This window comes from Gopherus evgoodei, unplaced genomic scaffold (assembly GCF_007399415.2).
Source record: "Gopherus evgoodei ecotype Sinaloan lineage unplaced genomic scaffold, rGopEvg1_v1.p scaffold_35_arrow_ctg1, whole genome shotgun sequence".
Classification (NCBI taxonomy): Eukaryota; Metazoa; Chordata; order Testudines; family Testudinidae; genus Gopherus; species Gopherus evgoodei.
In genome coordinates, this window is record NW_022060027.1 from 1,995,007 (window position 1) to 2,011,230 (window position 16,224).

At 53.7% G+C, this 16,224-nt stretch overlaps 1 protein-coding gene across 1 annotated transcript; it reads left to right on the forward strand.

The window, feature by feature from the left end:
* The first annotated feature begins 562 nt into the window (after positions 1 to 562).
* LOC115641771 (zinc finger protein 664-like) lies at positions 563 to 15,864 on the forward strand. The gene is made up of 5 exons (XM_030545151.1): positions 563 to 740; positions 1,347 to 1,473; positions 3,685 to 4,541; positions 8,215 to 8,218; positions 14,622 to 15,864. Exons 2-5 carry the CDS (start codon positions 1,374 to 1,376, stop codon positions 15,134 to 15,136), a joined length of 1,476 nt encoding a protein of 491 aa, XP_030401011.1. The 5' UTR covers positions 563 to 740; positions 1,347 to 1,373; the 3' UTR covers positions 15,137 to 15,864.
* Positions 15,865 to 16,224: the final 360 nt, after the last annotated feature.

Genomic DNA, 16,224 nt, shown 5'->3' on the forward strand with positions numbered 1-16,224 from the left:
AGGGAGGCCCGGGGTCTCTGGGGGGTCCATGTGTAGCACCGGAGCGGGGTTAGGGGGGTCTGGGTGTGGGTCTGGGGGGGTCAGGAGGGAGGCTCAGGGACTGGGGGGGTCCGGCTATGGGGAGGGAGGGAGGGAGGCCCGGGGTCTCTGGGGGGGTCCAGCTGTGGGGCGGGAGGGGTGTTGGGGGTCCGGCTGTGGGGCGGGAGGGAGGCCCGGGGTCTCTGGGGGGTCCATGTGTGGCACGGGAGGGGGGTTTGGGGAGTCCGGCTGTGGGGCGGGAGGGAGGCCCGGGGTCTCGGGGGGGTCCGGCTGTGGGGCAGGAGGGGGGCGGGGCTGGGGGCCGATGGGGCGGGGCGGGGCGGGGCGCTCCGAGTCTCTCCGCGCCGCTCAGCTCAGCCCCGCCCCGGCTCCCCGCGCCCGCCCCGCGGCTCCGTCCTCCCCGCTCACCCCGGCGGGGGCTGAACTTCCCGGGTCAGCGGCGTGCGCAGCGCCCCGCCCCGACCCCGGCCTCCGCCTCCGCCGCGCCGGCTGGGGCTGCCCGACCGGACCCGGGCCCAGGTAGGCGGCGGCGGCCTGGCAGGGCAGGGCAGGTCCCCCCGGCAGCCAGGCTGGAGGCTCCCCGGGGGGCGCGGCTAGCGCAGGACGCCTGGGTTCCGCTCGGCGACTCGTGGGTCCCCGCCCTCTCTGTGCCTCAGTTTCCCCCTCTGCGCAGCGGGCTGAGGCGCTCCGCAAAGCGCTAGGTAAGATTAGGGCTCCGCCTTCTTCTTTGCGATCGCAGTCGTGGCTCGGAGAGCCGGGCACACGCCAAGACCCCCACTGTGCTGGGTGCTGTACATTGTTTATTAGGGGTATTACGGTAGCACTAGGCACCCCACTGATGGCCCAGGACCCCAGTGTGCTATGCGCTGTAGAGACACAACACACAGTGAGGGCCAGGGCTGAGATGGGGAGGATTTGGGGTTAGGGTGAGTGAAGCAGGGCTGAGGTTAGAGGGGCAGGGCTGAGCTGCAGGGATGTGGGGTGGAGTTAGAGGGGCAGGGCTGAACTGGTGGATGTGGGGCTGGACTGAGGAGAGCAGGGCTGAGCCAGAGGAGGTGGGTCTGGACTGAGGGGGTCAGGGCTGAGCTGCAGGGATGTGGGGCTGGGGTTAGAGGGGCGGGGCTGAGCTGGAGGAGATTTGGGGCTGGGCTGAGGGGAGCAGGGCTGAGCCAGAGGACGTGGGGCTGGACTGAGGGGGGCAGGGCTGTGGTGGAGGATGTGGGGCTGGACTGAGGGGGCTAGGGCTGAGCTGGGAAGCATGGGGCTGGATGCTGGGTTGCCCCAAGCTCAGACCCTTCTCATTCCAGGGTGCTGGGATATTAGAGGCAGGTCCAATGTATTTTGCTGAGATCCAGTGGGCTCTGCTGGACCCCGCTCCAAGGCCTGTCTACAGGGACATGGTTCCAGAGAACTATGGGACGCTCCTCTCTCGGGGTAAGGCTCCCCCTTGACATTCGGGCCTGGGCAGGCTCTGATGTGTCCGGATTGGCTCTAGCCCTGGGTTCTCCCCCTTAGATTTGGGGTGTCAATTCCCCCCTCCCCTGAATCCAAGTGAGAGGGAAGGAGACAATCGCCTCCACGCCTGGGATGAGAAAGAAGGGTCAGAAATGCCGCGGCTAGAGCTGAGCTAATAACTGATGGTTTTGGTTACGAGGCAGATCTGGAAAATGGGGGGAAAAAACCTTTAGGGGTCGTCCTGCAACAAAAATTTTGGGTCAGACAAAACGTGTTTGATGTAAACCGAAACGTTTCCTCTCGATTTCAGGCATTTTTTACTGTTTTCAAAATTACTATTTAATAAAAGCAAAGGAAATTTGGAAATGAAAAGTCTTTTAATCCAAATGATCCAAACGTTTGGATTTGTTCCATCTTTTTTTGAGTGACTGAAACAATTTGCCAAACTTGACTCCAATTCATATGGCGTTCAGGCGACCTGGGCCTGTGTGTTTCGCTGAAAAAAGGGGTTTGTCCGAAGAATTTTGCTGTGGCATTGCTCATAATATCTGGCTGTGGTATTGTGCTCTCCCTCAGGAGAGCTGTATCCTTATCCCCATGCTATAGATGAGGACACTGAAGTATGGAGAGGTGAAGTGATTTATCAAGGTCACCCTCAGGCGAGTGGCAAAGCTGGGTCCTGAACCCCAGTCCAGTGCTTTAGCCACTAGTCCATACTGCTTCCCACCCCATCTCTTCTCCCCCACCCAGACTTACCCACTCTTCAATCTCTTCAGCTTTGGCAGAACTAAATTATAGCATTGTTACCCTAGCACTCAGACTCCGCAGCACGCTGTGGTGCCAGGCCCAGGCCAGGGTTGTACAGACCCTCAAGAGGTCATCGTCATATTGAGAGACGCGCTCTGCCTCCGAGAGCTCACAGCCTAAGTAGCCAAGGCTCACGAGGCAGGAGAAAGAAAACGTGAGGCAGCATGGCCTAGTGGATAGAGGCCTGGGCTGGAACTCAGCAGACCTATTGCCATCTCTCCGGCTGGGTGACCTCGGTCAAATCGTGTCAGTTCTGCCACATTCTTTCAGTTTCCCCGAAATATTAAATAAATTAAATTCCACCCAAACTCAGAGTCTTGGATGAAATGTTTCAGTTTTTCAGTGTGAAATGACTGTTGGTTTCAAAATTTCCTTTATTTTTATATATAATAACCTACCTCCTCCCCCCCCAAGAAAATGGTTAGAAAGGGTCAAAATAAAAATAACAGTTTGATTTTCTCAAAATGAAACGTTCCCTTCCACCCAAATCAATATATAGATGTGTATATATTTGACTTTTTGAATACCTGAAAATTTTTATTTTCGGTTGTACCTGAAATTGATTTTTTTTAATTTTTCCGAATTGCCAGTGGATTAAAAAAGCCATTATTTGCCTAGCTCTGCTTGTGAATTCTCTCAATTGTACCTCGTATAGGAGAGGATTACAACTGTTATCATTGTTATTTAGTGGGTGTATTACGGTAACACTGGGAGCCCCGGTCATGGCTCAGGACCCCATTGTGCTAGGCGCCATAAATTGATGTATTAGGTGTATTACGGGAGTGCCTAGGAGCTCCGGTAATGGCCCAGGACCTCATTGTGCTATGCGCTATATGCTATACAAACCCAGAACAGAAAGACGGTCCCTGCCCAAAGGGGCATGCAATCAGGAGTGGCGGATGCACCACTCATGGCTTTCCACCTACCCTACCCCACATTGGGCAGTAGCTCCCTCCCCTCATCACTGCCTGTCCATGTACGAGATGGAAGAACAACTGTGGAAGGGTTATTAAGGCAGCTGGGTTTATTTTTCGGCATTCTAATGAGATCATTTCCATGCCCCTCAGTTGTTCTTCTTTCCTCCCCAGCTCTGGCAGCAAATTGGGTGGTATGGGGGGAAGCTAGTGCTACCCTTCCAAGTCCCACATGTAAAATAAACTCACACCTCACACAGCAACAGGCTCAGGCTCTCAGCAGACTCAAGCAGCGTCAGTTATGCCCTCAGTTTGCATTTTCCTGGTTTTCTGCACAACTATAGCAGCTAGAGACTTTTTTTTTTTAAATGAAAGTTAAGATTCTGGGGAACAAGGAAGCAGAATGGTGAGGTGCTGATAAGATAACAGTCCGGAAAATCATGTTTGGATTCTTTCTTTATCCTTGCAGATAGTGGAATTATTAACCCAGCCCTGCAGCAGGGAGGCCCCGAGACAGCACAGTCCCACAGGACGTTACCAGGGATGAGATCTGAAGGGAACGTTTACCAGGCCCCAGGCCACGCAGCCACTTGCCAGAGCCAGGCCAGGCCAGCAGGAAAACCATGGAGCAAAACGGCTGCCAACAGCGAGGGCCTGAAGAAACTCAAAGAGGGCAGCGCTGCCCTGCAGCGGGTCCAGGCTCTGCCTCTCCCCCAGCCTGGAGGGAGCCAGACCGTGTGCACCCAGTGTGGGGGCAGTTTCGGCCAAAGTGTGCGCCCTGCCCAGCTGCCGCCGCAGCCACCCCAGCTGCGGGTCCCGGCAGCAGAGAGATTCTACCAGTGCCCCGACTGCGGGAAGAGCTTCTCGGTCAGCTCGCACCTGACCATCCACCGGCGGATCCACACGGGGGAGAAGCCCTACCGGTGTGGTGAGTGTGGGAAGAGCTTCAGCCAAAGCTCCACCCTGGTGCTGCACCGGCGCACTCACACCGGGGAGAAGCCCTACAAGTGCACCGACTGCGGGCGGAGCTTCGCCGTCAGCTCCCACCTGGCCAAGCACCAGCGCACCCACACGGGAGAGAAGCCCTACCAGTGCCATCACTGCGGGAAGCGGTTCAGCCAGAGCTCCACCCTCAATCTCCACCAGCGGACCCACACCGGGGAGCGGCCATACCGCTGCGCCGAGTGCGGCCGGGGCTTCTCTGTCAGCTCCCACCTGACCATCCACCGGCGGATCCACACAGGGGAAAAGCCCTACCGGTGTGGCGAGTGTGGCAAGAGCTTCCGTCAGCGATCAGGGCTCATGACCCACCAGAGAAGCCATGCAGCGCAGAGACCCTACAAATAAAGGGGGGTGTTGGTCCCTATGAGAAGAGGCGGGGCCAGCATCAGCTGTGCCAGTCTGGTTGTCAGTCTCATGCTCTGGTGGCTCTGGTGAGACCACACCCACTGCCTTTTAAAGGGGCCATTCACCTGGTGACGGACCCAGTCACATGTGGTGTAGAGACCATACAAATAAAGGGTATGCTGGCCCTTTAAGAGGAGGCAGGGCCAGTCTCAGCTGCGCCAGCCTAGTTGTCCGTCACACACTCTGGGGGCTTCAATGAAGCCATGCCCACCCGATCACAAACCCAGTGTTGCCAAATATCACACGGTGGGCTCTCTTTAGAGCAGTCTGCTCTCAAGGGGAGGGCACTGGCCTGGACTGGCACTCACAAGACGTGGGTTCTATTCCTAGCTCTCCCCTGCTGCAAGTCACTTTCCCTTTCTGTGCCTCTTTTTCCCCATCTGCAAAGTGGAGGTAATGATACTAAAGTGCTTTGAGATCTGTTGATGAAAAGTGCTAGGTAGTAGTATTAGTGAATTGTTTTTCGGCTGGAAAATTGGGGGGTTGAGCCAATAAAGTGTGTCTGATTCCTCCAGAAAGTTTCAGTTTTTTTGTTGGAAAAACATCAGCCAAAAACTGCAAATTTTCTATTCTGAAATACTGCTGAACTGCCTCATGGGAGTTGTAGTGCAATTGCTTCATGCCCTCATTCTCCACTCTAGGCTGAGCTTCTTGGTTGGACTGCATTTCCCATGATGCACCATGGTCTCCCCTAAAAACATAACAAGGAGTGGCATCTTAAAGACTAACAGATTTATTTGGGCATATGCTTTCATGGGTAAAAAACCCATTTCTCCCTGATCTCCTGTTCCTGAGCCACTTCAGTGAATCATGGGAGTTGCACTTTGGTTGCCCCATGCTGTAGGCCCGGCTAACCATCAAGACTACGTCTCCCATGATGCAATGTGGGCATGTGACTGCCATGAGGCATTATGGTAGGTCATCTGCAGGGTGATCTGAATGCATCATGGGAGATGTAGTCTTACTGAGGAGAATAGGAGCATGAAGTCCCTGAACTACAAATCCTATGAGGCACCATCATGGCATTTCAGAATTTAAATATTTTGTGATTTTGGCCAAAAATATGTCAAGTTTTGGGGGAAACGTTTCAGTTTTCAGGCATGAGTTTGTATTTGGAATTTTTTTGTTTTTTTGTTTTTTGTTTTTGCCAAAAGCTTGAAATTTCCTTTGGAAAATTTCAGCAAAATCTCTCCCTTTCCCGTCCCATTTTTATCTGAAGTTTCTGTGGCAAAATCCCCTCATTTTCCCCACCAGCTCTGCATATAAATGTCATGCCTGAGGCTGACCAGAAACACCACCTCTCCTTTCTACCAGTGTTCTTTCAAGTTGTGAAATGCTAAAATTACAATTTAGGGTTGTACATTGCCAATTCCCGAGTAGATCAATGGCCTATTGAAGCAGGAAATGCTAGTTATGGCTTTCTGGATAACCTTAACTCGGCCCCGTTTGTGTGTAAGAATCACAAGAGTCTCTTAACTACAGTGCCATTATTATCTGTTAACCAAATCATGTTCCTCTGTGCTCTTTCAACCTAGCGCCTTAGTATGGTATTTTCTAGTTCTTTTCTTAAAAAACAAAACAAAACAAAAAAAATGCAAAAAGAAAACAATAGGCAAATATATCCTTTCATGTGGAACTATTTTCATAACCACATTTTAATGGACAATCTGCCCTGTGATGATTTCCTCTCATCGACGATCATGTCGTGTCCCTGCAACAGTGAAAGTGGCTCCCTGTTTGACAAAGGGTCATTAGGCCAGGATTTGATTGCATCTTTTTTTCACTTCTTTTCATGCATTTTTGGCAGATGGAACAACAGAGGGAAAAGTTTAGTGTTGGAGAGGCTTGAAGGTGTTAAGATTGGAGCTGGGCAAAATTATTCTCATGGATTATTATTGGTCACAAATATAGATTCGCTGGCACCAAAATATTTGGTGACTTTGTGCTGGTTTCCCAAAAATATATATTTTCTTTTGACACTTGCAAAGTGAACCATTTTATCTATGTGTTGTTTTTTTACTTCAAAGTGACTTTTCGTCTCATAATTTCCTTCCATTTTTGTTTTATAAAATGCTTAGAGTTGAAATAAAATGTTTAATTTTGGGTCAAATGAAATGTTGATCTGAAACAACTTTTTGTTTTGACTTTGCAATCCAAATGTCAAAAAATGTCCTTTTAGCGTCACTCTGCAATTCATTATGTCTATTTATTTATTTATTATTTCCAGCATTATCAGCGAACCGAAAAAATCCATTCTGTGCCTAGCTCTGATTTTAAATGTTTTTAAGAACCTTGGCTTTGCAATATTAAGCCGTTTTATCATATTCCAGAGGCTGTGTTGAGTGTCTCTGGCCTGCTTGTGCCATAGCGAACCTATGATAAAGGTGCTTTCAAACCTTTGTTATGCACAGAAGAAATAACTGCAGAAACATTAAAGCACTTGACATTCAAAAGCAAAACGGGTCTTTGCCATTATTTCTATTCCTGTAGCTCTTTGGAGCCGGCTTTTGGTTCTGTGTTTGTACAGCACCTGGTGCAGTGGAGTTCATGCCTGGGCCTCCTAGTGCTACTGTACTACAGCAAATAAATAATGTACAGCGCCTAGCGTAATGGAGTCCTGGGCTATGGCTGGTACAACCACCGGGAAAAAAAAGGGAAACTTGGGAGGATAAGACAAGACACACCATGGAGACAGATGAAAACAAGGAGACAACAGTGGGTAGCATGACAGACAGTGGTCATATCACACCAGCTGCCCAACCATTGTCAAGTCTTCTGTGGGCAGCACAGCAAAGGAGAGTGTTAAGCAGGGGATTCCCCAAGGGAACCCTTTCAATCTCTCATAGGGTGACCAGATGTCCCGATTTTTAAGGGGTTTGTCCCGCATCCCGACCAGAATATGGTTGGGAGGCCATTTGTCCCGATATTTTGTTTCCTGGTGTTTGGCGGCAATTTGGCAGAGAGTCCCTCAGTCGCGGACGGCCTTTGGCGGTATTTCAGCGGCGGGTGCTCCTGGCTTTGGTGGCCAGGTTTCTTACCCGCCACCGAAGAGCGTCTGCAGCTGAAGGGCCCCCTGCCGCCTTGCTGCCGAATCCCAGGCGGGTGAGTGTAACCCCCCGCCTGGTCACCCCGGTCTCGGCACACACCTTCCCCAGGTCTTCGATCAGCCTGGCACACGGACCTCAGCCATAAGGAGAAGCACGTGCAGGAATGTAAGTTTTTTCACAAGTGCCTAGGTGGTTTAGGAGCCGGAGACTTAGGCGCCAAAGTCGCTCAGGCTCGGTCCACACGTCACAGTATCCGTGTCAGTTCGCCGTGCCCGCCACTCCCGGATCGGTGTCAGGAGCCGCCGGGAGACTCCCGGCCAGCCCGGCGGGTTGGCAAGCCCAGCGCCCCGGCGAGGGGCGGGTTAAAACCAGCGAGCCGGCGGCCGCGGGGCAGAGCGGCGCGTGGGGCGGGGCCAGAGAGTGTAACTGAGACCGGAGCTTCCGGGTGCGGCTGCCCGGCCGGGACGGGTCCGTCCAGCTGCGCGGGGCCCGGGGCGGCGGCGCGGAGCAGCGCCCGGGGGGGTGAGAGGGGAGCCCGGCATGAGGGGGGTGGGCGGGAGTCTCCCCATTCCCCTGCCCCCCCCGGGGAGTCTGTGGGGGGATCCCCCCTCCACTGCCCCCGCCCCTCTCCCCCAGGAGTCTGTACGGGGATCCCCCCTCCCCCCGCCCCTGGGAGTCTGTGCGGGGATCCCCCCGCTGCCCCAGCCCCCCCCCAGGAGTCTGTGCGGGGATCCCCCCGCCCCCCCCGGGAGTCTGTGCGGGGATCCCCCCGCTGCCCCAGCCCCCCCCCGGGAGTCTGTGCGGGGATCCCCCCGCCCCCCCCGGGAGTCTGTGTGGGGATCCCCCCGCCCCCCCCGGGAGTCTGTGCGGGGATCCCTCCACTGCCCCAGCCCCCCTCCCCCAGGAGTCTGTACGGGGATCCCCCCGCCCCCCCGGGAGTCTGTGCGGGGATCCTCCCTCCCCCCCGCTGCCCCAGCCCCCCCCGGGGAGTCTGTGTGGGGAGCCCCCCAGGGAGTCTGTGCGGGGATCCCCACTCCCCCCACCACTGCCCCAGCCAGCCTCACAGAGTCTGTGTGGGGATCCTCCCATCCCCGCACCCTGTCCCTGTCAGCCCCGGAGAGTCTTTGCTGGGATCCACCCATTCCTCCCCCCCCCCGACCCAGGCAGTCCTGGGGAGTCTATGCGGGGCTCCCCCCCATCTCCCCTCCACACTGTCCCAGCCAGGTCCGGAGAGTCTGTATGGGGTTGCCCCCATTCGCCCTCCCCACTGACCCAGCCAACCCCAGGAAGTCTGTGCAGAGCTGTCACTGCCATTTACCACATCATCCCTCCTCTCCACCTGAGCTTTGATTTCCCTCTCATGCAAGTTAATAAGCAGCCCTCTGAGCCTGCTGTACTACCCAAGCTCTCCCCCCCACACCCCGCTCTGCCAGGGCCCGAGTGCTGGGCCTGGCGCTAACGAGATACCGAGGGCAGCTTGCCTAGTTGTTAGAGCAGGATTCCAGGGTTCCATTCCTGGCTCTGCCATGTGGCCATGGGCAAGTGTCTGCACTCCATGTGCCTCAGTTTCCCTCTCTGTAGAAGGGGGCTAGCATCCTCGCCTTCACACACAGACTGAACGAGCACTGCAGCTGGGGAGCACTCGGTGATAATATTGAGGGTCCAGGGGCAAGTGAACCCACTGTGGTGCCGTGCATGTTATGGGCATAGTAGGGTCTGTTTGGGGAGTTGGAGCTGTACAGGATCATGGGCAGGCCCTGATGGAACTGGGGAAGGCCCCATTTCCCTGGGGTATTAGGAACCGGGTGTCTCTGATATTCTGATCTCATCTCCAGCTGGGCATCAGAGTGGTCCCTTCTGGCCCTGGAATCCCCCTCTTCATCCCTTTCTGGGGGAAAGCAATATTGCTTGCCTAGGGACCTCCCCACACCTTCCCCCCACTGACCCATCCAGCACTGGGGATTCTGTCCGGGGATCCCCCCCACCCATCACCTCCCCTCAACCTGCTCAGACCACCCCCTACTCTGCCTTAAAACAGTGACTTTAATCCAACCTCATGCTTCAGGGCTTCAGCCAGGCACCTGCAAGGGTCAGGAAGGAATCTCCCCTCCCCCCCACCCCAGTTGGCCCACACCCAGTACAAAGAGGAGGGGAGTCGAAATCACACAGCAGACTTCATTGCGCTCATTTGACCTTTGATCCTGTTTCCTTTCCCCCTGAATAGGATTGCCAGCCCCCTTCCCCCACGACCTGCTGTTCCAGATGAGGCGAGGGGAAGGGCCCTGTGCCCCGCATCTCCAGGACTCCACGCAAAGGGTGGTCCTGAGGAGAACCCGTGCAGGTGAGGAATGCGGGAGATCAGTTTGGGCTTTAGAAGGAAGAGTTGCATCCTGAATCGATCCTAAAAAACCATGTGTTTTGAGAGTGGCTAAATAAAATCCCAGACACAGCTTAGCGTTGGGTCAGCTGAATTGCTTTCTTTTGATTGTTCAGTATTTGCATCAACACCAGGCAGCCTTTCACACCGGAGCTGGGTTTATTGGTCACCTGCAACCCACCACGGGGAAATCCTTAGGTTAGCACAGAGCCATAAAGGTCAAGACCAGGGGTTCTCATACTTTTTTTTTGCTGGAACCCCCTTTGAAAATATTTCAGGCTGTGACAGCCACCCCCAAAAATGACTATCTACTCCACTCATACCAAGCCACCCTTACTTCTGCGCTGCTGCTGGCGGTGGCGCTGCCTTCAGAGCTGGGCACCTGGCCAGCCGCCACTGCTGCCTTCAGAGCTGGTTGTCTGGAGAGCAGAGAAGCAAGGGTGGCAATGCTGTGACCCTCCCTTACAATAGGCTTGTGACCCCCTTTTGGGTCAGGACCCCCAGTTTGAGAAATGCTGATCAAGAAATTGTCCGTCCTGGCCGTGCCAGTGCAATCTGCCAACCAAACTCCTGTGAACTCCGTTTCAGGCTCTCTTCCTCTGGCTGTTTCACATCCCAAGTGAGGGCAGATGAGCCTGCCCTAAAAGCTGACTTTTCTCACCTCTCAGTCTGTTGGCCTCAGGCGAGGCCAGGCGGAGTTCACCTACCAAGAGCAGCGCTCACCCTTGTGTGCCCACTGGGTAGCAATGCAAAGTAGAAATGGAGGCGGGCATCGGTGTCACGCAAATATCAGAGAACATTCCCACTTCGTCCCATTGGTCCTGTGAACAAGTCAATTGGCTCTTTTCGCAACATATCAAAAAATGGGCGGTACCATTGTCCTCGTTTTGCACAGACAGGGGAAGTGGCTTGCACAAGGTCACTCAGTGCAGACCTGGAGAGAGAGCCCAGCTCTCCTGTGTGCTGTGCTTTATCCACTAGGCAGCACTGCTGTGAAGAGTACCCACTGTGATATTTGGTGCTGTTGGGTCTGGCACAGGGTGAGCGGCCCCTTTAAGGGGAAATGGCCAAGCCTGATTTACATCCCAGAGCTCGTGACTGACAGCCTGGTCTGCAGAGCTATAAAAGGCCCAGGTGGGATTGACCCTGCCTCCTTTTAAGGGGCCTTGCGGCAGGGCACGTAGGTTCTACTCCGCTCCAGACCAAAATGAGAGTGGTATGATTCTCCACTGGAGCATCTCAAATCTCACCACCTTCCGCTCTGAGTGCAAAGCCTCCCTTCTCGAACTGCACAGCAACACGTCTGGGTCGGTGGGTATCCAGGCCACTACACACTTCTCCTTTTTTGCTTGATGTGGAATATTTTGCTATCCTTGAATGGAAATGCTTCACTTGGGAGCAGTGAAGTGACCTCAAAATGCTTTGTTTTCAGTCGACTTTGAAGGGTTTTTTCCGGTAAACGTTGATTTCACTGTGCACACATACAAACTCCTAAAACAATGTTTCCATTGCTAAAAATTGAAATTTACAGATCAGCAAAGTAAGAAAAATGCTGCTCATCAGAGTCTGATTTAAGAATATTTACTTTGCTCATTTTGATCAGACATTGACCATTTGTGTTTTAACGATTATCAAGCTTTAACTTTTTGAATCTCAACATCTACTGTCATAAAATAATTATTGTCTGACTCTCTCCCATTGTCTGATCCAATTTCCCATAACTGTGAAAATTTAAATTGATAAAAATACAAAAGACAAACCCCATAATTTTATGCAACTGTGAAAATTCAAATCAATAAAAACCAGAAAAAAATCTGAAAAATGAGCATTGATATAATCCATTAAAATTATACATATTAAAAATTGAATTTTGCCAAACCTTGTTTTGAGTTAGTGCAGTAGTAAACTTTCATCATGGTGCATCATGGGAATTGTAGTTCATGTGCCTCATGCCTCTCTTCTTGCCTATGGGCCTGGGTGCCTGGCCAGACTGCATCTCCCATGATGCACCACATGCCTCACTGAGGGGTAGACTGTGTTGCATCATGGAAGATATAGTCCAGCCAGGGAGCCCAGCCCATATGAGAGAATAGGTACCTGAAACACAACTCCCATGAGGCAATGCACCACAAAGTGGAAATAATAATAATACCTAGCTGTTTTTCATCAGTAGATCTCCAAGTGCTTCACAGTCCTTCATGTTTTTATCCTATGAGGGAGGGAAGAGCTATTAGCCCTGTTGTACAGATGCATTTAACATGAAATGCTGTTTAAAGCTGAACTGATTTGCAACTAAATATTTCAGGCCAGTTGAGCAATCCAAAATATTTCAATTTGGGTCAAACTGTCCTGGAACAAAATCTTCTGTTTCCGTTTCCCAATGGAAAATTGAAAAGAGTCGGCAAAATTAAAATTTCCACCTGGAAAATTCTGAATGTGATTTGGGGTGGGCTGACGGATCTGTAGAATCCGTGCTGCGCCCCAGCCTTTGAACAGCCCCTGGGAAGAACCCCATATGTGTGGTGGACCCCCAAGGGGTCTCACTCTTCCTTCATGTAGGCTACATGGCATTAACGCCTCTGAGACTGAGCTTTTGAGCTCCAGCATTCCTGCTTCACACTGAGCTCTGTCCAATGACTTGTACACCCTTCAGGGACCCATCCACCTCAGCGAGTATTTGCAGTGGCGGCTGGCAGCATTTGCAAAGCAGAGCAGGGTTTATTAACTGGAATCCAGCATCAGGAAGTCGTAGGATAGAGAACTAAAGGTTAAGCCGTAGTCCTTTCTGGCTAAGCCAGTGGTCCTCCCAACCAACCTGCTGTGGAATCCCTTTCTCGATCTCTCCATCTGCCTGGTAGTCCCAGAGCTGCTGACTTTCTCCCAAAGCCACCCTTATTCCAGCCACCTGATGCCTTTCATAGACCACAAGGCCTGAAGGGACCATCATGATCTAGTCTGCCCTCCTGCCTGTTGCAGGCCACAGAACCTCACCCACCCATTCCTGTAACAGACCTCTAATCTCTCGCTGAGTTACGGAAGTCCTCAAATCATGAAGACTTCAAGTTACAGAGACTCCACCATTAACACTAGTTTAAACCTGCAAGTGACCCATGCCCCATGCTGCAGAGAAAGACAAAAACCTCCCATGGTCTCTGCTGATCTGACCCAGGGAAAAATTCCTTCCTGCCCCCCAGATATGGTGATCAGTTGGACACTGAGCATATAAGCAACACCCACCAGCCAGACACCTGGAGGCGGGTTCTCTGTAGTAACTCAGAGCCCTCCCCATGCAGTGTCTCATCACCAGCCGGTGGAGGTATTTGCTGTGAGCAGTCACAGATCGGCTACATGCCATTGGAGACAGTGTCACCATATCATCCCTTCCGTAAACTTATCAAGCTCAGCCTGGAAGCTAGTTAGGATTTTTGGCCCCCACTCCTCCAGAACTTCACTCCGATGGCTAGAAATCTTCATCTAATTTCTAGCCTAAACTTGTTGCTGGCTGGTTTATATCCATTTGTTCTTGTGTCCACACTGGTGCTTAACTTAAGTGACTCCTCTCCCTCCCTGGTGTTTATCCCTCTGATGTACAGCAGAACTCTGTTTATCCATCCCTCCCTAACCGGCTTGCTGCATTTACCGAACAACCAGGACTGCAGGGCCAGAAGTAGGTGATCTCTCCTATGGCCACTAGATGGTGCTGCAGCATCATATTTTCTCTTTCTCCGGTTTATCCAAAGTTTTGATGATCTGATCTGGGCCTGATCTCAATTAGACCAGATAAACGGGGTTCTCCCGTATAGCTAGAGCGATCATATCTCCCCTCAGCCTTCTTTCACTGAGGCTAAACTAGTCAAGCTCTTTGAGTCTCATCTCCTTATCCAGCTCCTGTGGACCCATGCTGCATTCCCATGTGCCACCTGCCAGAGATTCCTGAGGAGAAGCATCAGTTGCTCTGTCCCTGGGGTTCCCACAGTCTTTGTGAAGCCTCCATCGATATGGGTTAATTTCAGCCTTTCTCCGGCTCCGCCCCAAGAGCGGATCTTTAAACCGGGGGCACCCGGGGGTGGCCAGGCAAAGCACCGAGGGAACAGAATCATTGGAATGTTACAGAAAATTCCCCATTCCTCATAGGAGGAAAGCACACTGCCTGTTGAAATATCGTCCCCATGAGAAACTCCCAGCCAGCTGCAATGAGCAGCCCCGGGCGTCTCCCTCGGCCCAGGGAGTGACTCACCCCTCTCTTGTCTCCACAGGTGGCAGGAGTGAGGCTGAGGTGGGAGATCTCTGAGGCCGCACAGCCACACAGGATGTCCACAAGAGGCTCCACTGGGAACAATCACCGGGGCCTGGACCCAGAACTAGCCTGGGGGGCCGAGGCTGGGGGGCAGCAGGGGGACTCCGAAGTGGAGTGTCTGGGCCCAGCCTGGAGGGATGAGGCTGAGGCTGAGGCTGGGGGCCAGGAGGGAAACTCCCCGGTGGAGCGGCTCAGCCAGGCCTGGGGGAGTGAGGCAGAGGACCAGCCGGGCCAGGCCCCTCTGTACGCTGGCGCCCCGGCCCCCCGCCCATTGCCAGGGAAGCCCTACAAGTGCACGGAGTGCGGCAAGGGCTTCAGCCAGAGCTCCCACCTGATGCGCCACCTGGGCACCCACACGGGGGAGAAGCCCTACAAGTGTGGGGCCTGCGCCAAGAGCTTCACCCAGAACTCCAACCTGCTGCAGCACCAGCGCATGCACACGGGCGAGAAGCCCTACCACTGCCCGCAGTGCGGCAAGCGCTTCTCCTGGAGCTCCAACCTCATCCAGCACCAGCGCCTCCACACCGGCCAGAAGCCCTTCCAGTGTGCCCAGTGCGGCAAGCGCTTCTGTGAGAGCTCCCGCCTGCTGGAGCACCAGCGCATCCACACCGGCGAGAAGCCCTACCGCTGCCTGCAGTGCGCCAAGAGCTTCAGCCGCAGCTCCCACCTCATCCGCCACCAGCGCATCCACACCGGCGAGCGCCCCTACAAATGCACCCAGTGCGGGAAAAGCTTCAGCCAGAGCTCGGCGCTCATCCTACACCACGGGACCCACGCGACCAATCCACTATGAGCAGCCGGCCGGGGGAGGGACGGGGGGGAGGGTTTGGTGCACTGTTCGTGCCTTGTTAGAGACCCACGCTGGGAATAAGGACACGCTGGACATGTGGGCAAAGGGTTCCCGTGGGAATGCAACGCTAATTACGCCTCGGACACAGGTGAGCTCAGGGCTTATTACACCTGGGAGAATCCACAGGGGACACGTGGACAAAGGGCCTCTGTGGGAGATCAATGCTTATTAGATCTTGGAGGATCCACGTGGGATGGTGACCGCGGAGACAGGGGAACTCCGTTTGTGACACCTCAGAGAGTCCATGTGAGATGGTGACCGTGGATATGGGGGAATTCAGCACTTGTGCCACCTTGGAGAGTCCACGTGGGATGGTGACCGTGGACATGGGGGAGCTCAGCACTTGTGCCACCTCGGAGAGCCCTGGGGGGCAGGGGAGGGGAAAGAGACACTCTGCCCACCTGGGGGAAAGATTCCTTTTGAATTCACAACGTATTCCACGTGTCCCAGCAAAGAGAAATCCGGAGCAGGAAGTTTAATCATAGTGGACATGTCTGCTGTGGATCTGTGTTGTGCTCGGTGCTACCTTGGCTGCTGACAGAGTGGAAACCACGGGAGAAAAGTGTATGTGGGGGGAGGAGGGTGTGTGTGGTTACACCCGGCAGAGACTCCGCTCGGGGAGAGATCACTAACCTTGAAGAACAATAAACTCAAGAAATTCAACTTCTTCACCTGTCTGTCACCAGTGCGTCCAGTTCTGGTGCCCATCGTTCAAGAAGGATGTTGGTGAACTGGAGAGGGTTCAGAGAAGAGCGGCGAGAATGATTCAAGGATACGATTTAGCCATGGAGGTCACAGATTCCATGAAATTTTAATGGACGTCTGTCACTTCTTTGGCTTCAACCCCACCCTGCGGCAGTGGTGGGGGCTAGTGCTGCCTCCAACCCCACAGCCAAGGTGGTCAGTGGCTGGGATGGTTAGCAGCTGTGGCCAGAGCAGTCAGCGGATGGGCCTGGAGCTGTCCCCTGTCTGTCCCCCCCACAGCGGCCGTGGTTGTCCCACCTCACCACTGGCTTGAGCCAAGGCCATCC